The sequence below is a fragment of the Talpa occidentalis genome, unplaced genomic scaffold, assembly GCF_014898055.3.
Source record: "Talpa occidentalis isolate TD23 unplaced genomic scaffold, MPIMG_talOcc4v2.1 talOcc4.11, whole genome shotgun sequence".
Taxonomy (NCBI): Eukaryota; Metazoa; Chordata; class Mammalia; order Eulipotyphla; family Talpidae; genus Talpa; species Talpa occidentalis.
The window spans coordinates 73,620,367-73,641,654 of record NW_023601104.1 but is presented as its reverse complement, the minus strand read 5'-3'; the positions used below and the strand labels follow the sequence as shown (position 1 = coordinate 73,641,654).

Below are 21,288 nucleotides of genomic sequence, written 5' to 3'. Positions count from 1 at the left end.
GCAGTTTCTTCTAGTTTAAACAGTTGTGGTTCTGTCGGTATTTAATAAAACATTATTTTTTCACTTTACAGAAAATATCAGTTTTAAAGTCTCGTTTTCTTCCCTTCCTTCTTAACTCTATGCCGATCTACGATATCTACAATTCAAATGAAACTTGTATTTGTACAAGCTCCAAACCTTCCAAACTCTTAGGGCATCAAGTTTTGTTTAGAATTGGTGTTTTAATAGTGTCGTGGAGTTCAAAGAACAGTTGCATGTTACAGCTTAAAAACGCTACCTTTTCTTTAGGTAGCTGAAAGTTTTTAAGAATTAAATAAAAATATAATGAAATTGCAGTCTTTGTCCGCTCAATAGGAAAATCATTTAGCTTCCAAATTTCAAGCAATCTAAATCAACCTTCCTACTGGGAAATCTAAGACCTTTCAGGTAAAGTCTTACAGGGTTTAATTTGGAGCAGTGAAAACATAATAAATTCAATTTTTTTTAATTTAGATACTGCTATTGGGCATATCTGGAGTACATTCTAGCTTTTCAAATTGTCACAAAGACTAGTAGTCTATCAGGATTATGCTAATTCTGACTTTTGTTTCAACTAAGGGAATCCTAAAACATTTTTTTCAAAGAATTTTTAAAAGATGAACACTGCATAGTTTATAAGCTAAAACACTGATCTCATTACATTCATAATGTTTTATACGCATTTCAAATGTGAAGCCTATTCCCAAAGGTCAAGTAACTAATAGATTATAATTATGCAAATAAAGGTAATAAGTGCTCAAAACATTTATTAAATGAGAGAAAAAGAAGAAAAATACACAATGGATTTCATTCTAATTTTTCTAGTATTTCCTTGAATTTACATTCAATGTAAATTCAATTCCTTGCATTTACATTCTATTTCCTAGATTTACATTCTCTTATAATCTACAACTGCAAACTATATAATCAACCTTGAACTCTTAGGAGAAGTACCATTTTCCCTGACCCCACTTACATGCACCCATCTTAAACTAGCTACTAGGAACTAGGGGCAGAGCTGAATGGCAAGGTGAAGCTCTCTAACATAAAAGGAAGGTGGGTTTTGTGGGTGCTTGCTTTACTGGCCTTGATTTGCACCTAGGGACTTGGGGAAATTTGAAAGGAGACAATATGGAGGAGAGATGTACAGAGACACTTGAAAGAGACACATGGGTGAAAGACATGTGTGGTTTCCTTGGCAGAGAAAATGACAACCATTATCTTACACTTTTATTTTGTTCCTTATGTCCCAGACTTGCTTGACCCCTTTCTTGCTGTATCTCACCAGAAGGGGCCTTAGATTTGCGGTAAGTTTTTCTGCCTCAGCTGCCCTGCTTCAAATCAACCCTGTCTGGCTGAGCATTTGCCCATGAAGGGATGGGTAATCTTGGGGTTTTTATTAGGAAACTATTATTAGGAATATCCTCTCTTCTCTTTCCTCTCTATGCACACTAATTCTATGAAAGATCTTTCATACTAAGAGTCTGCTTCTTTTTGTCTTTATGTAGTGGAAGGCCCAATACCTTTCAGAGCTTGCATCCATCAAGTTTGGGGATTTCTGGATGCCCTTTGGTCATACACACAGAACCAAGAAGATATATATAAAAATATAAGATTATTGTATGCCACTCAGAGAATTTATGACCTTTAATAACTCCAGAAAGCAAGGAATTTAAGAAAAAAATCATTCACTTGCCAGATTCATGAATTGGGCAAAATGTCTAACATCTTTGCGCCTCAATTTCTTCATCTGTAAAATGAGGATGATGAAAATATCTTTCATCTGCATTTCAACTGCAGTGAAGATAAGTGAGATATCAAACACAAAACTTATCACAAATTAAGAGAAATGTATTTTTTTTTTACAAAGTGATCATTAATATGGAATAATGCTTACTGAGCTGTACCAGCTAGGTAAAGTTACACATTATTTCATTCTTGTAAAACTCATGGATAGATCAATTTTTCAACAAGCTTGTACCCCTTAAGTTTGGGGATCATTATCATCATCATTCTATGAATGCCATAGGAGATAGTGACATAAATTTGGTAAAGTCAATGTGCTATATTAGTGTTGTAGAATTTATTCTTCAGCAGTGGAGGTAAGTGAGGATTATGAAAATGTGAGGGAAAGAAGAGACTGATCCATGGAAAGCTTGGCTACCTTCATAATGATGCTATAAAATAATGGACTTTACCACAATCCTATTAAGAGGCTTCTAAATGAAAAGATAAAACATGAGGACATTCCTTGAAATTCTAATTATTAAGTTTAACAGTTAAAAAATTTGTGAAACCTTTACCAATTTAAGATCAATTAGAAAAAAATTATGGAAGGCTATTGCTGTCTGAATGAGTATTATGAATATTAGATACCCTAAGGAGCTCTTCATTATTTTACTCTTTATACCACCATAAATTAAACATAATCACAACCTATGGAGTCCACAAAGATGTGGCATTGAGTAGAATAGAAATCCTACCACAAATGACAAAAAGAGAAACATACTTCATGACAAATAAATAAAGCTCATGTGTCACAATGAAATAAACAAACTCAGATAAAGCCAGAGTTCATTTAAGAGCTGGATGCTATGGACCAAATGCCACAGCATACACAATCCCATCCTCCCCAAAAACCAGTTCCACATTCCAACCTCAGAGCCCTCCTGTACACATGCTGTCACAGAGAAAGTAATACCCTGATAGATGCTGTAGGCTGTTATTGGAGATGATGCCAATGGTAGACTTCTTATACACTCTCATGGGAAATGGAGAATTGCCTGGATGAAGTGGCAGAAAGAAATGGGTTATATATTTTTTACAAAGGGAAGCATAATCCTGAGGAATAAGAAAAGACCTATGAAAAATGTGATGATGAGATGATATCAATTTTCCCTTCAAAAGTTTTTGCTGATATCATAAGTAATTCATTTGCCTTTCATTACTTTGCTTCTCCCTACAAATTTATATTTCAAGAAGAAATTAATTCTCCACAAAATCAGTCTCAAAAAAAAAAAAGGCTGTAATAGCTATAACTTGCAAAAGAATAAAAGACGACTCTAAATATTCAACTTTGTGAGGCTATCTAGGGTTTAGTCATGCTATTTCTTTCAAATCTTTTTCTTAAATTTTGAATTCAAAACATGATATTCTGTCTGTGGTTCTGCATATACTAACTGGTATTTTAGTTAATGCTATCTTTCCTTCTTTTTTTGGCATGGCATTGTATTTCCACAATGAGAAATAAGCTGACAATACTGGCCTGTAAAATGTAAAAATATGCAGAATGTTATATATATAATGTAAAAAATTAAGGTATCACAATTTAAAATTAAGGCTATTAAAGTCTTTTTATTTACTAGTCATATTGTGAAGTTCGTATTAGCTACTCACAGTGCCCCGGCTTTGGAAAGTTTACTCATGACATTCAGTATCTGTTTATAATATTTCAATAAATCTGATTTACAAAAACCAGAAAAACCATTTATGGTGTGGTTTCACACAGTAAGGAGCAATTCAATCTCTGAAAAATGCAAAGGACGTAGGTCAAATTTCATATAAAATATTTTGGTAAAAGAACATGAATCTCAGGGGTGATAAATTCTAGATTCTAAGAATATTATAAATACATGAGTATCTTCTTTTTCCTGAGTAACCTAACCAGCTTTTGAAAGGGAGCAAATCTTTTTTATATAAAAATAGGGGAATCATTAACTTCTCATTTAGTAACCACTTTTAGATGCTTTCTGTGTCTGTGGGTAATTGTACAGATTGTCACTAATTTAATGTAAATCTCCAGCTACCAGGGACACACCTCTGCAGGTCTGCAAACTGAAGTCTTTGTCTTTAGTTACCATGAGTTTAAAGACAAATTACCTGGGTAAAAGGAATATTTATGGAGTTAAGTTGGTAGTTACGATTAAGTTGGTGATTTGGGTTTTAACCTTTTGCATGGTAAAGTGACTGCCAAAAAAAGTTACTCAGATAACAAGTGCAGAATAAAATATATAGAAATTTCCACCTAAAACAGCTAACTTTTCCCCATCGGTACCCTCATCCCTTCCAGCCAAGTGCAAAGTGCAAGGCAAAATAAATTAAGGCAAAAGGAAAATAAAATAAGAAAAATGGTGAGGGCGAGCATGTTGTTGACCATGTAAGAAAACACGTGCAAAGTATACCTCAGATACACTATAGGTAGATGAGCACGAGGGAAGCCGAGCCTGGTTTTGCAGTGGGGAAAAGAAAACACTGTTAAAGAGGAAATGATAGCATAGTAAGGGTCTCAGATTTAGATGGCTCCATCACCAACACATTTGCCAGATAATAAAACAGCCTTATAAGCAAACATTTGAGTTTGAAATGTCAGGGATCAAGCTATTTCAGGATAACCTTCTGATAAAAAAAAATTCCTGGCATGTAAGAAATGTCCATGACAGAGATGAATCTCTCTTATTAGAATCTAGCATAATCTTGCTGAGATGTTCATTTAAGGTTAATAGGAAAGCAAAAACACTGGTGACTTTTTTTCCTATGGTACCACACTGATTTTTACTGGTTTATCACAAACTATGAGTTAGCTTATTTATAGGATGAACTTACTGTACATCTTCATATTGTTCTTTAAAGAGGGCACCAAAGCCAGCTCAGTAGTCTGATATCCTGTTCCTATAATTCCATTTTCAGCATCACTGAGTCTCTGCATGTAGTATATGCCAGTAGCAACAGCATAAAAGATATAAGAACTTGAATATAAAACTCTTCTCCAGACTATCTTTCATTCAGAATATCATTGATTTTTTAAAAACAACTATTTTATACTTAAACCATTTTTAATCTTCATGTCTTTAGTGATAACTATCTGCTTTTTCTTTCTAGGTTGTTACACTGCCAACTCATTCTGTGGTTGCCATAATGCCATATGAGTTAAATTTTTAAGTCTACATTCTCTAGCTACAAATTCTTCATGAAATTCCAAATTACAAAATTTGGGTGGGAAATGAATATATAGGAGGAGATGGCACAGTAGAGGAATCAGAAATGAACTTGTTATCTGAATTTTTTCTTTAACTGTGTTCAACACAGCAGAATTCAGTAGGCACTTCATAAGTGTTTATGTAATAAATGAAAAACTTTTTTCTTCTATCCTTAATAACCTAAACTGCTTGAAAAATACTATTTAGAAGGTTTTACACTTACCATCACAGCGATAGAATTTATCACAGCTACTCAAAGGGTTACTCATAGAAACTTTTAAAAACATGATCAATCTATAGATATTAAGAAATTAAACCTTTTTTCCCCCAAAATACCTACATATCTGTTTGTTTTAGCAAGATGTTAATTCTAAGAAAACCTTGCTCTGCATATTTGTTATGTTTCTATAACTATACACATAAAAGTGAAAAATTTTATCTTTCAAAACAATTTGAGTCTTGGCTTTTTCCTCCACAGTTAATTCTGTTTTTGATTACTAGAGAAATTCACATGTCTAGGAGATCTTTTATTAGCATCTTACTTTTATATTAAAGTCAATTCTGAGAAGGGCAATTCTTCAGTAAATATTAAACAACTCACAGATGTGTTATAGATGTGTTTGAAACATAAATTTTTGTTATTTTTCAGTAGAATTGAAATCTCAGAGTTGTATTAATTAGCTTTGCATGTTAAGTGAGTTCAAATAACCAAAGGTAGCAAAAGTAGCCTGTTTTCTGAAGAGATAACCCTAAAATAGATTTACTGTTGTCTTCATCATTATTGAATTCTGGTCATATTTATTACATAGCATCTATGAAAGTACTCATAATTTTATAAATTATGAAAAATTAGTAAATAAATGCATACTATTAATTTGAGTAAATGCCAAAATGTCAAACAAGGAAGATTATGGAGGCTGACAATACATACAAGAACCAAAAGACATCAAAATTTGCCTAAAAAGTAGAGTATACAAATAAACTGATGCTTATTCATTTAAAAGCTACTGAAGATACTCATCTAAGGACTAATGTTCCAGCTATACTTTCGATCCAAGTTGGATGATTCAAAGTACATACCTCTTAGATTTTTAAGTGCTACATATATCATGATTTATTACTTAATCATGTCAGGGTGTCTTGCCCAGTTGCTCTAGAATATGATTTCAGATAAGGTAACATAAAAATTTAACAGAAATCAAAAGTTGATCATGGGTTTTAGGGGAGATATCTTTATTAAGATATATCTGCATAATAGAGAAATACAATGTATACAGCAAAAATAATCTAAAAGCACATTTTAAAAAATTTAAGAGGGCAGAAATGGAATTTATCTTCATATTCTAAATCTCTGTAAGGGATCTCCATATAGAACTACACAACAGTTCTATATTTGAAGGGTTTAATGGTAATTAGGGTGAGCTTACTCTGTGTGTTTTTGTGTGTGTGATAGCAAGTGAAGAGAGAAGAGCTAAAAAAGGAATAATATAGAGTAAAGATGTAAAGGTAGAAGATCAGGGATCAACTCTTCTAAACACATGAGTGTATGCAGAACGATCTGAAACCATTCACTCCAAGAAGAGTAGCTCTTCTTTACTCAAGCTCTAAAATGAAGATAATTTTACACAACCTCTATTACAGTGATCCCTTTGTCAATGTCCTGCCAAAAACCTAACTACTTACAGAAGGTCTAGACAAACTTTTCCTGTAAATGGTCAGATAGTAATTATTTTAGGATTTCTACACCATAAGTTTTTTTGCTGCAACTGATCAACTATGCAACCACTGACTAGGTATAAACACAAGAGTGTAGCTGTGTTTCAAAAAAACTTTACTCTGGACATTGAAATTTGAATTTCATATAATTTTCACATGTCATAAAATGATGCAGTTGACTCCAACTCCCTTCCCAAATGCAAAAATCATTCCCAGTATGAGGGCCCACACAAGAGAAACAGAATCTGGCTTAAGGGCAGTAGTTTGCTGACCCTTGAGTTATAGCATTAATGATGAATGTAAAAGTGCAAAAAGCCCCCAAAAACATTTCATCAAAAATTTTGAGTTAGTTCAGAACTAACTAAAGGTTGGAATAAAATATTGATCTTAAAAGATTTATAAAAATCACAACTATCTAATTCATTTTTATATTAGCCCTGTTTTATACTATTTTCAAAAAATTTTCTTCTAGGTTATTTCAAAGCTCAGGAAACTGTTAAATATTTAAAACTCATTCTTCAAAATACATTATTTTCTCATTTGATTCAAATATTTTTCTTGATGTTTTAAATATAGTCTCATTTTAAGGTTGGACATGTTACCTCTTCAATAATACCACGCTTTTATTTGAGCATAGCAATCACTTAAAGATCATTATCATATTGCTTCTCCTTCATCAACTTTCTTTTCAGTTCACTTATAAGCCAACAGTCTGTCTTCATACATCACCTTCCCTTTTACTATTTGCCAAAATTAAAAAAATTAACATATTTGGTTAGTCAAAACCAATCTGTAGCTGAATGGAAGCTTACAGTCATATCACATAGACTGAGTGAAAATAAAATGGTACTGATTTTGAGGTGATTTTACTCCTCTCCTTTCTTTTGTTTCTACTTGTCTTTATTTCATGAACATTTATCTGCTCTTATTTTCTGAAAATTTTAACATTCAGGCTTTCTAGGACTCCATTGCTCTTTCACCAATTAACATCAATTTTATAAATTTATCTTGAATTACAGTATCTAAACAAATGATTAGTTTGCATTATGTCATCCTATGTTTTCCAATTCTTATATTGCTTGCACTTTTCTTCAATTTTGTGTACTTTTAATATACATTACACAAGCTTCATGTATTTGAATAAAAAGACAATTTTTTCCTTTATGTAGTTTCATTCTTCAGTCAACACATTATCAACCTAAGTATTTGTAGGTTTTTAATGTCATTAAATTAAGCAAACTCTACTTAGGCAAAAGATGGTAATTTTATCAGATATTTCAGCTTTGTGCATGTACAGAAAAAGGTGATTTAGTCTTCATTTAGAATTTAGGAATCTAATATTTCCCAAGTCAGTGTAAGATAAATAAGTATGTTTTCATGAGAAGTAAAATTAAATATTATAAAAATTACATTATAACAGAATATATTCTACTTCATATCACTGAGTATCTATAATAAAACAGGACATAGGGGTCTTTCCTCTCTAAGAAATAATGTATCATATAGATGACAACTATTAATGATTTAATTAAATCCTTATCCTGAGCTTCTGAATGATGTTTCACCTCCAACTATTACATAAAATCTTTAACTGGCAATATAGCTCTGAATCTTTCACCTTATTGAAATATTTAGCAATGCTCCAATGACTTAAAAGGTCCCCATGTATTTGCTCTTGTATGTAGACATCTGTAACAAATTTTCACAAAATGAAACAGTTACCATATACCAATTTACCTCATCTTAGAAATAAAATGTTTGTACAGACTGTGGTACTGAGAATAACTTTATTTTGCTTCTCAGGGACAATTTTTAATATATAAGATATATTTTAAGGCATTCTGAGGAAATGGAAATGAAAGGGGAAGGAGAAAAACTGAATATTCAGCTAAGCATTTGATTTGCTTCTTTTCTTAGCTGAATTCTTTAAAGAAGAAAACTATTTGCCTTTTAATAGTATTTTCTCCCCATCCTTTTCTAGTAAATGGGAATATTAGATTGATATATCTCATATTCAATCTTTTTTTTAGAAAAAAAGGTAATCAGGAAAAAATGTTACCCAGTAAAATGAAACAAAAGATGAAGATGTCGAGATTAGTCACTATGTACTTTATCATGCAGTAAAGTGTTGGAAAAAAGAAACTGAAGAATGATATGAGATAACCCAATTTTTGAAGCACAGAACTTTTAATTTAACCCCAATCTAATACTAAACTCCATACTATAAAGGCCTTAGTAAATGTCAACACTTAGTCTTGGTTTGATTGAAAGAAAAATAGTATCACATCTGTTATTGTTTAGGGAAGTGTGTGACACGAAACACGTATATTAATGCTACTGCACTCTTTTTAGGGGTTTCCAGAATAATATCCAGACAGGTTTAGATTGATTTAATCATAACATTCCTACATGTTACAAGAAACAGTGGAATAGATCCTGGGGGCGATTATGGATGATCTTTCAAGTTTATAAGAATATGCATAGCAAAGGATTAACTCAAAAAAATACTTCAGAGACTTCTCAGCTTTACAATCTTATGTTTTTTAGCATCTTTAAAATCAAAATGTATTTGTATTTTTTTCCCTTTATCAGACTATAATTGGAAGGTTATGGTTAGAATGGTAAATTAGAATGATAAACTCATTCCTAATAATGTTTACCTTATCCACAATAGTAACAGTGCCTTAATATAATGGAGAGGGGGCTGAAAAATAATTTTTTTTTTTAAGGATCAGTAGTTCTTTTGGAAATGTCTAACACAGTGATAGTCTAGTTAGGAGATTTTTTTTAGATTTCTTATAAGCAATTATCAGTATACATTAAAGTTTTGCTCTAAAAAACAGGTAGAAAAAATGAGACATGTATTAATTTTGTTCTCTGTTTATATATTGTAATTTAATGATTAATAATAATAAAATGACTTTGGATTTTATTAATCAGAAATTTAATATAGATATATACATAACTATGCATGGTATATAATTAAAAATAAGCTGAAAAACTAGAGAATTACCCTGTCTATTTTTTTATTCCATCCTTTATAGCTGAGCTATTATAGCAATATGAATAAAATGTATGGCAAGAATCATAGGAGAAAGTAAATCATGACTAGGAATCACAGGAACTTTTTAAGGAAAGCTCCAGGAATGGGCTATCAGGATTAAATAGAACCAGAAACTATTTACTGCTATAATTAAGCTTTTCTTCTGCTATACTTAGACCATTAAAATTTTAGAAATTTTGCTTACACTTATTTTAAAGATATTCAGGAGAAAGATCACACAATCTGGTCATAAAAATATAATTGTTAATATTACCTGTATGCTGTATATATATATATATATATATATATATATATATATATATACAGTACTAAGAGGCTAAAAGGCATTGTTCTTCAAAGTGTTGTCTTGGGTAGACAAAACAAACAATTATAACTCAAGGTTCTCAAGTATTTGTAAGACATTACAGAATGGTGTTCCTGGTAAAGATGCTTACTGTCTAATTTATTTTAAAACAAAAGGCATCTCAGAGTTATTTCCAAAGAATCTTAGTTAACAGAAATTTATTAACTCAGAAAATATGTCTACCTACCAGGTTATCTATGATGACACTGTAACTGATCATTTTCCTTGACAACTGATATTGAATCATCAAGGCTCTATCACTTGAATTCAGGCCATAATTTATAATCCTACTGAGACATACAACAGGGGCAGAAGACATGGTCAGTGGAAAAGCTCCAAATGAAATTTCATGAAAAGAGCCTCAGAAAATTATACAATTGTGTAAGAAATACTAATATTGAAAAGAAAGAGTTTGTGTATGTGTGCATTGGAGCCAAAACATCATTAAATCAACAGTAATGTTAGTGTGACTTGATGGTCTTCTACCCTGCCAATTTAAATGTTATTTTGTAAACGTGAGCATGAAGCTGCAGCTAAAAAAGAGAGAAAGAGATAGGGAGAAAGAGACAGAAAGTAAAAAAGATGAGATGAGAGGACAAACCAATTAGATTTGGTGTTACCAGTCAGCAGAAGTTTAAGAAAAAAAAATCACAAAGTGAAATCGTACATTTACTCTGAGAGAGTATCCTTTCACATTGCCTTCTAGGTGATCTCTGAGCTCCTCCAGCTTTCGATGGAGCTACATGTAAACATCAGAAAATGAATTGAAAAAGCAACTTGTTCTCTTTTCAGTTTTCCTTTTTCCTTTTAAAGATAAGATCATAGTGTTATACATTTCTCACTGCCTTTGGCAAACATTTCAAAACATCAAAGATTTTTGTAGAAAACAAGAATACAAACTCAATAAAACTATGACTAGAAAGCCAACATTTAAATTATAGAATCTTTCCCCCCACAAAGTATTAAAGAAAACAAATACTATAACTATCCTTATTATCTCCTAGAGATTTTCATTAAAATTTTCTATTTGGTAGAAATATGTAGTAAATATTTAAAAATTATGAAACTTGTCTTTCCCAAATAGACCTTTTGATTTAAGACTGCATCCATTTAAACTGATTGAACCCTAAAAGGTATGTTTTATTGTTATACAAATATGCATGTATATACAGTCATATTGTATATACACTTAAAAACACAATACACAATTATAACTTGAAGTTCTATACATCCAAAGCTGAACTTAGAGATAATTAACACACACACTCGCACACACAATCCAGTTTATGGCATATGGTGCTGCAGTTATGGATGCCATTTTGTCTTTATTTCACTAGAAGTAGTTTCCAAAAAGCTATGCTGTGCTATATACCTTTTCACTGAATGTGAGTCATAAGCCATAATCTAAACAACAGTGAATTTATCATCTCTTAAAAACAAAAATATAGTGATACCTCACAGGTAGACAGTGAGGAATGCTGCTAATACATCATTAGGATACATAAACTCATATTTTTCTGAGTAATTTTACCTTTCCGTGTTTTTGATATAGGCATATAATCAACACTTTCCATCCCCTATTATTGTCCTTAATGAAATAACATTTTAAGAAAATTGCTACCCCATATACAGCAGTGTTAGAGAACAGAGAAGATGGCTGGTCTGGAATAAAGGACACAAACACACATATACACCTTCATCCATGTGCACATTCATGTGTGTGCACACAAACAAATAAACAACAACAAAAATGTAAAACTAAGAAGGCAGAAGAGGCAAGGAGAGGAAAGAGTGAAGAAACTAGTGCTTCATAGACTGTTAAGTGGAACAAATTGGAAGTGTGTAAAATATTGAAATGACAATATTAGGCCCTAAGTTAGTTATTGAATTTTGGGATTTCCCAGTGCAATAAATTATCTGGCATTTGATTAAGTTACTATTGCAGTAAGGACAATTAGGATTAAGATAAAAGAAGTGGTTAATTTGGAGGGTGGTTCCTCTGCATAATTTTAGAATTCAGAAAATTTTCTAACTTGCATTTATGGTGGCAGCATTAAAAGTGATCAATGGCTTAGTCTGTTTCTTAAGGATGGTAATGTGTTTACCTTTTCATTGTGATTACATGTTAACGTACTGCCCAAGATGTACTGATTAAATGGATATTTAACAACTAGCAAATGGAACCATCAGATTGGAAATCTCCAGTTGTATACTGGCAGATCGTAGACACAAGTGGGCAAACATTTAAAAATATATTGGTTTCTTTTGATTATTATATCAATTTTTTAACTTAAAAAAAAAGCAAAGGTGATTAAGAGTGCGTAAATACAATTAGGAGTCCATTCTACTAGCAACATATAAAATCCTTTTCTTTCTAATTCATAAGATTATACATATATATAAAATACAAGTTATTAATTCATAACTACTTTTTGAAATGAACTACATATGGTAATGACACTAAATTAATATGTAATTTACTTTTTACCAAAAAGCCAAAAAGGGAGATAACCTGAAAATAAATATTAGTTCTCTGTGAAACAGGAACTTAGAACACAGTTAGTGACATCAATCAGAGGAACGGTATACTCTAAAACCCCAAATTATAGGCACCTGTAATAAGGCAGTTGCACTTTTTCTTGTTTTTCGGTGCCATTCAAAACTAGTTATTTGGCAGCTTGCCTTCAGCTGGTTGCTCTATGTGTAGCTTAAACAAACAAACAAACAAAAAAATATGACCCGACAGCCAAAAAAATATTAAAATAAAAAAAAATGTGATGGTGAAAATGGAAAAAGCCCCCTTCCTCCCACCACCCTCCAAAAAAGGAAGAAGTGTAGGCTATAGACGAAATTTTGCCAAAAAAATGTTAGAAACATATTTACTTTGAGGGATCCAACTCTACTAGCAACTCCTTTGCTTTCATCCGGCCGTCTAATTTGCTACAATGAGGGAAGATGGGTAAAAAAGACAGAATAAAGAAAAAGTGAACTTAAAAATTTTTCTATACATTAGTAAGTAACACATGCAAAAACATCAATTGACTCTTTGAGGTACCTCTTAGGAGGCCAAGGAATTAACTAACCCAGAGGCTAAAGACAGGCTCTGTATATAGGCTGGTCACTAGAATCCCGTCCTTGTTATGGCACTGTTCCTGAGATGAGGAAATGGGCACTTACTTTTAGTTATCTTGGGGACTTCTGATGAAGCAGTATCTGAAGTAGTGTTACATTTGCATTTGGTTTATGAAGAACAAAGAATTACAAATATACCTGAGCACAGAACTTTGTCTCTTCAGGGTTTCCTGTCTATCTCATTGTAATATCAGAAAACAACACTAGTATGACTAAAAACATGAGTGTAGTGGAAAGATCAGTCCTGACAAGCATCATTCTTGAAAGGTGACAGAGTGAAGCTCCTCTGCTTGTTGACCAAAGCACTGAGGTTATTCATCTGTCACTGTGATTCCCAATTAAACAATTGTGCTGCCCAACCAGAAAATTTTAATGCCACACCAAAGTTAGATACAGTCACTCCCTCAAAGCTTTCTGTTATTTCAGCTGAATTATCCTCATGGGTAAAATAAGGGAAATGAAAATTAAAACTGCTATTTAAGAAACTTGTTTTATATCACTTTATAGAAAAGAAAGACCACCATCATTATTATTAGATGGGGCAAAAACTAAAATTCTTTTGCTTTTTCAGGGCGCTATAACAAAAACTAGTATTTTGATTAAAGAGGAAGGCAAATAAAAAAGGTGGGGTGGGTGGGTGGGTGGGTTTCAGATGAAGAACTTCTGTGCTGTGGATTCCTACACTGGCAGAATGATGGTTCCCATTCAGATGCAAGATAGCTGTGATTCTCCTTTTTGTTTTATTATTGTTGTTGACAGTAAGGAAGAATCGATGTAAAGCCCAGTACCCAGTGTTAAAATCCTGAGGAAAAATGAGACTTAATTATGCTATAAAACTATATTTCCTGAGAGCAGGCTATAGATTGTCTTATCCCTTTTAGGACATCTTTGATAACATGTGGAGATTGCTTAGGAATAATAACTGAGAAAACTGAATTTTTGTTATGGAAAAATGCCTCTTGGCACATAAAAATCAAACTTTTTGTTTTATTTAATGTAGTATTTACTAATTCTTCACCATTAACTAATGTTATACCCAAAAGATAATCACCAATTGATAATCACCAATTCTCATTCTAAGTTAAACAGAATTCTTAAATTTAGAAACAGCTATTAATCAGAATGACAACACTTTATAAGGGAGGGCCTTGGTATGCACAGTGAATTAATAATACCTTGTTATTCTCTTGTGCTATTTTCTTTTATCTCAGAGAACTTTTTTTTTTTAAAGATTTATTTATTTATGTATACAAGCACTGGGTACAGTCAGAAGCACTGGAGGGTGAGAGAATTCACCAGAGCCAGAGCAGGGAGCAGAGTAGGCAGACTGAGGAAGTACACTGCTGAGGGGAGCAGCAGGCACGGCAGGAGAGCCATGTGGGACCCTCACCCAGCAGCCCTGGATCAAACCAGTGCTGCAGAGCCTGCGGGCAGCTTCGCAGTCCAGTGCTCAACCGCTGCACCACCGGGGAGGCCCTCAGAGAACATCTTTATATCAAAAGGTGTTTCCCATTTTAAATGGAGACTAACAATATTTTGATTATAAAGATAGACTAGGTAGTTTCCTACAACAAGCAGAGTCTAATGCCTTGTGTTGCTTTCTGAAAACTTTTAGAAACATGGATACTTTTAGAATTGTTATTTAGTAACAAGTGAACACCATTTTCTACTTTTTTTTTTTTAAATTTCTAGAATCCTTCAAATTAGATCAAATCTAGCAACATGAGGTAGCTTCTTCATGGTTACAAAGGAAGTTGATGAGTCCTGGACAACACACACAGTTTCTGATTTCTAGTTTAAAGTTGTATTCCCTAAAAATGCTTTGTGATGCATATAAAAAAATAAAATAGCTTTCATTTAATAGACTGGAAATAAAGGGATTGGAAAAATTGATGCTTCCAACAGATGCATATATGTCCACCTATCTATCTGTAGGTCTATATCTCAAACTTTGGAAGGAATTCATGCTATTATTTTTATTAATGGAAGAAATTTTCCTAAACCATTTTAGTTCTAAATGTAAGTACAAGTACAGAAACTTAAACAGTGAGTTATGAGAAGATAAAAGATAATCACTGAAGTAAGTATGTGAAAAATTGATTATAATACATTTTAAGAAAGTATTTTGGGGAGCAGACAACTCCTCTGTCAATGCTTGACATCAATTTTATGTATACAAATCTGCCTTTGTAAATTCAAAACTGTAAAAGGAAGGCTTTAAAAAACCAATGTGATTCTCAAGGCCAAAAGTGGCTCTAATTCAAGTGTTGTGATTTTTTTTTTTTTTGGTGGCTACTGAAACAGGTAATAATAACTAATACTGAAAAGCTTTGAAAGGGTTTGAAAAAGATTTGTTTCATAAACTGAAATTTAAGTAAAGTCAAGTCAATAGATTTAAAATAATAGTGTTCTCATCTATTACAGTCAACCATGTCAATTGTGATGTAGTATTAAAAATTCCTATTCAAATGTGTGATTATTACTTTTCTTTGATTAAGTATTTAAAAGAAATCATAAAAGATCAGCATTGGTATAAGATGAATTTACTCTTCATGAAAATTACATAAGCCTCCTATCATTGGCTAATTTCATATATATTTTTCTATGAGACTGAACAATCTCTATGAGTAACTAAAAAGGATTAAACTGCAAATGTTCATATTCATATAGGAATCATTGCAAAATAAATGAAGTTTGAGAAATGGATGCAAAGTATGTGGGAGTTGAGTGCTAAGGTTATTAATTTAAGTGTATTAAGAATTATAATGCCAGTAGCAAAACAAAAAACATTATTACTAGCAATTTTTCTATGCTGAAGAAATCCTTTTGCAGGTATTCAGAGATTGTAAAGATATAAACCAGAGGATTAAAAACATTTCAATCTTCTATTCAGCCTCTCAGCTAGAACAATTTAACAAAATATCCATTAAAAATAATCTGAAAATATTGTACTATATTACCTCTTTTGCAACATTCTGGGAATCTTTCTTCAGGGATTAATTACTGGGGAATCTATCCTCAGGGAATAATGACCGATGTGGCCTGTAAAGCAGTGAAATGACTTTGCTATTTATATTCACCTTCTAAAATAAGAGCTTGGATTCTAGAAATATCAAGCAACAATAGAAACTGTCTAGATGCTAATACAAAATGGGTTATTGATTACCTTCGATTTAGCCCAATTCTACAAATTGGAGTTTACTGTGAAATCATTTTCATTTTCAACAGGGCAAAAAATTATCTCATTTTATCTTCACTTCTCTTGCCAATAATGAATAGTTGTAAATGATACATTTTTATTAAAGCACACATATAGATTTTGAGGTAGAAAGTCAACTTTATATTTTTAAATAAAATAAAAGACTTCAAAAAAAAATAAAAATTCCAAGAAATTTTGGGCTTGTGGCAGCCACATTGAGGTAGGTGTCCATATCACTGGGTACACATATTTTTTTTTTTAATTTGCTAAATTGGTAAAAAATCTTGAGAAAAAGGTATATTTTGTGTGTTTTATTAATGTGAAATCTCAGGTCTAGAGAGGATCAGTGGTTTACTAGAAATGTTACAATTTAACAGAAGTACAGCTGGTATTACTTACGTTCTCTGGCTCTGATCTTTTCATTAAATTTCGGCTCTCATCTAAAGAATGACTAATGTAAATCTCCTTTCTTATTCCCATGATATATTTTATATATAGATTCAGGATAAGATTATATAGACTAAACATTTAATGTGTTTGCTTCTGCAGGGACAGAATTAACTAATTAGTTTCAGACTAACCTGAGAGAAACAATTTTTAGTCCTTTTTTTATTAAGCTGCTTTTTTTTTTTTTTAAAGTGGGTATCAATGCCAGGAAGGAAAACTTTTCTTAGAAATTGTTTATCTTCCAACCAATATCATACAATGTTTATCTGCGTATGTATGTACGTACGTATGTAACATACAGTTACAGAACATTTCTGGTAGTTATGATTTGGAGATTTTTTTAAGTTTTGCTTGAAAACTCAAAATTTAAATGCTTGTAAACAAATACTTTTAAGAAGTTGTTAATATTTTAATTCACCATTTTTCGGTCTTTCCAATAAAATTAGTGCTTCATTGTAAAACAATTTGCTTCACTTGTAATTTATTAAGGTAAAGTAAAAAAGAGGGGGAAAAAAGAACTGAAAGTCAGATAAGTGATAATTATATAAGTGTGTCAATGAAAATAATATGTTTCTGGAGAAAGCATAAAATTATAAAGTAAACCAGTAAAAGGAGAGAAGTGCAAGGAAGTAACTGCAAAAAATAACGAAGAAATGGTGAGTCAAAAGTTAGATCTGGGTAGCAAGTCATAGATCCTTGAACCCCTCTTTTTCTCCTCCCATATATTTTTCAATCTTAGGAAATCCTTTAAGACTTCAACTTCTCATGGTTTATTATATAAGAAATTATTTATTTATACACTATTACATATTTATAATTTGATCCCTAAGTTTCTATAACAGTTTTAATTCCAAGATAATACAATCTACATAAAATTAGACTTTTAAGCAAAAGTCTGCCTCCTAGCGAGAGAATAATTCAATCCATGTTTTTTCTCCAAATTTTTAAATCTGTCTATAACTATGAAGCCCATCAAGAGTATAATATTAAAGATTAGGCATTTTGGGATAGACAACTTTTAAATAGTACAGTATATGTTCCTAAGAATTATTATTTATGTATGACACAGAAAAATAATTTTCAAACGTCCATTCAATATAATGGAAAGATGAGAATGACATGATTAGAAAGATTAGAATGACTTAGCTTGGATATAAAAATGTTCTGGTATAAATGCAGCTATGAAAACAAATACATTGTTTATGAAGATCTGCTATAAATCTGAAAAGCAGGCAAAAGACATCTCTGTTGTGACCAGACCCTATCTATACAATAAAACAAACAAAAACTTAGATTTTTCTTATTTAGAAAATCATTGTAAAATAACCTACAATGTCATCCATATAGTTTGGTTTACTAGTTTCTTAGTCGACAGCTATATCTACTGGTTATTTGAAATTTGTAGCCACTTTTCCAGGCATCTAAAATATATTAGAAGATAAAACCGACAAATTGATGCCCTACTTAAGCCTACATTTTAGTGGGGTAAGACAATAAGTGGAAAATAAACCAGGTAATGAGAAAGTATGCTCTAAATATAGAAATACCACAGAACTATCAATAAGCATATTCATATATATATATGACCTTGGGACTGAGGCCAAGGAAGCTGTATGCCTGAGGAACATAGAAGGCACTTTCTGGTGAGTTCTCAGGTCTGTGGTTAGGTTCATGACTGGTGGTATCTTGTTTAGCAAACAGACAGCTGAAGTGCTTCTCTTTTGCTACCACATGGATTTCTTCATGAAGAATGATTTTCTGGCTGAAGGACATTTTACAGTCACTACACGTGAAAGGCTTCTCTTTTTCATGAATTCTCTTATGCAAGAGTAGCTGTGATACATGAAAGAAGGCCTTGCCACACCAGGCACAAACAAATGTCCTTCCATTATTTCTCTTCTCTGATGGGCATTTAACTGAGAATAATTCCTAAAGATCTTTATGTTTTTTACATCTGTATGATTTGGGGGCTCCTAGCAACATTTCCTGCTGTCCTCCAGATATGGAGATTCACTCAATGCCCTGGTGAATAGGGACAAGCTCAGGGATGCCCTCATCAAGGCTAGAGAGAAACTCTGGTCCCACTTTCTATCAGGACATCTTGTGAAGGGGGTCCTTGCAGGGACCCTACCTGGAAGTGTCCAGAACTGCTCTTCTGGAGCTAAGTGGATTCTCCAAAGAAACAGGTCCCTCTTTAGGCCTAGGACAGTTTTCTTCTTTGACAATAACTAGGGAAGGTATTACATTGCCTTGACTAGTAATACTGTCATTTACAAGACAAGCTGCCAAAGAACTGTTGCCATTTTCTTAACCTTCATCTCCTTTTCCTTCTCCATGGAAGTATCTTGGGTAGTCAGGTGAGCATCTCCACATTCTCCCCTGTTGGTGTTCCTATTGACAAATGTTTTGTTAGCTGAACAATGACTTCTGTTAAGAGTCTCCTGTGTCTGCATGTGAATGTGGACCTCCTTTTCCACTGAACTTCAAGCTGGTCAATCATGAGTTGCTGGCTAAGGTGTTATGTGGCTGGCTTTCTGCACTGGACTCATCGCCATGTATTACTTTCATAAACTATGTTTTATTTTATTTTAAGCATTTTTCCATGTTATTTAGTCTTATTCAAGTGATGCCTTTTAAGTTATATAAATAACTCATTCAGGTATATACCACAAGTTAGTTGATCATAGACATTAAGGTTAGTTCTAATTTTTATGAATATGAAAAAGCGTTGTGATAAACAATCTAGTACATAAGTTTGGAGGACTCCGATAATTTCCATTAGATAAATTTCTAGAAACAATATAATTGGTTGAAATATAAGAAAAAGAAAAAAAAGCTTTATATGTGTGTGTGTATGCACCTTAACTTTTCCGTATATGATGTATAAGCTGTTTGTTTGAAAAGTCACACAAATTTATGTTCTTAACATTGTGAATAGGAATAGTTATATCATGCTTTTTTATAACATTGATGATTATAAATTAAAAATAGGCATCAATTTGATTGTAAAATGTGTATTATTTAAAATTTTTAATGTCTTCCACTCATTCTTTTTTAACTCTATGAGGTTACAGGAGTTTCATTTAGGCTATTAACTCTTTATCTGATAGCTTTGTTGTAAAACTCATTTTTTCATCAGCTTCACCATAAGATCCTTGGGGAGAGGGTTTATAAGTTCATCCATTGCTGTATTTTCAATACAGGACAATATTTGAAGTAGAATATCCACTAAACAGTACTCATTAAATTAATTTCTGAATTAATCTATGTTTTGTCTTTAATGAAAATAGAAAACACATGACCAATTTTAAAACATGTATTTTTTTAAAATGTAAAAATCTAGAGAGTAGTTTAGTTTGGGATAGGATCTATATTAAAGTCATGAATGAGATAAGGTCAGTTAATTATATAGATTTAAATCATGGTTCTCTCTAGTCAATTCTGCTGTTGAAATAATGACAGCACAAGTTATTTTTGTTGAGCACTTTTGAAAAAAAATGCCCAATCTATTAATAAAAATTGTATAAGAATTATAACCATTAAATTAAAGAGCTACTATTCTTAATCTCACCAGTCCTTGTATTTCTACAATTCCCACCTCCCCATGTTCATATAACTCGAATACCAACTGCTGAATACCAAGAGAAATCAATATTCCTTTTAACAGGAAAAATTTGACCTAAATGAGAAAGATCTTGAAGTTAGAACATTTTTAGATGATAATCACTAACTATACTAGCATGAAATGCAAAAGTTGAAATAAATAAATGTAAATTATTTTATATTTATTGGATAATAATACAATACAATCTGTTTATTCAGTCAATATAGTAATATCTCAAAGGAATAAAATGATAAGTCTATGAGGGACTTTTAGAGGCTACTTATTTTAATATTATGATGTTACAGACATAGAAACTGAGATCTCCTAATTCTCACAAAGTTGTACAGTGGCAGGCTAGGTCTGATACTCAAATTTTAATGCCAAGTGGTGCGATATTTTACATAATCAGTGCTGTTAATTTTGTTAAAACAATTTTGGATTTATAATTTTTAAGTGTCTGCCAGTAAATGAGTCAAAGGAAAATGCTAAAAACTGCTTTTTCCAGATTATTAATGGATTAAATTCAAAAAGGATATAAAAATGATCTATTCCTGGTATCCATAAAAAACTAGGAGTCAAAGGCCAACAAGTTCTATATGTATTTTCAACAAAGTAAAATTAATAAAAGTTGCTAAGTTTAATTAAGACTTTAAAACATTAAATTTCAGAAGATTATCAGAGCTTTTTAAAAAAAACTTTGAAATAGGAAAAAACTAAGATATCCACAATATGGGTTGGTGAGAAAACTGTGCTACATCCACAGATTAGAATAGAAATTAATAATTAATA

At 31.9% G+C, this 21,288-nt stretch overlaps 1 protein-coding gene across 5 annotated transcripts in view; it reads right to left on the bottom strand.

Annotated features, from left to right (window-relative positions):
* GPHN (gephyrin) overlaps positions 1 to 21,288 on the bottom strand; it is a 451,561-nt gene that overhangs the window by 143,537 nt on the left and 286,736 nt on the right. For 3 of the 5 annotated variants that reach the window (XM_054691156.1, XM_054691159.1, XM_054691153.1), the window contains exons 10-11: positions 13,001 to 13,057; positions 10,785 to 10,856 (exon numbers count right to left, since the gene is read on the bottom strand). The exons of 1 other annotated variant lie outside the window; for it this stretch is intronic. In XM_054691156.1, the coding sequence (XP_054547131.1) occupies positions 10,785 to 10,856; positions 13,001 to 13,057 (129 nt within the window). The remainder of the gene's footprint in view (positions 1 to 10,784; positions 10,857 to 13,000; positions 13,058 to 21,288) is intronic. One more of the 5 variants, XM_054691154.1, reaches the window with a different exon arrangement.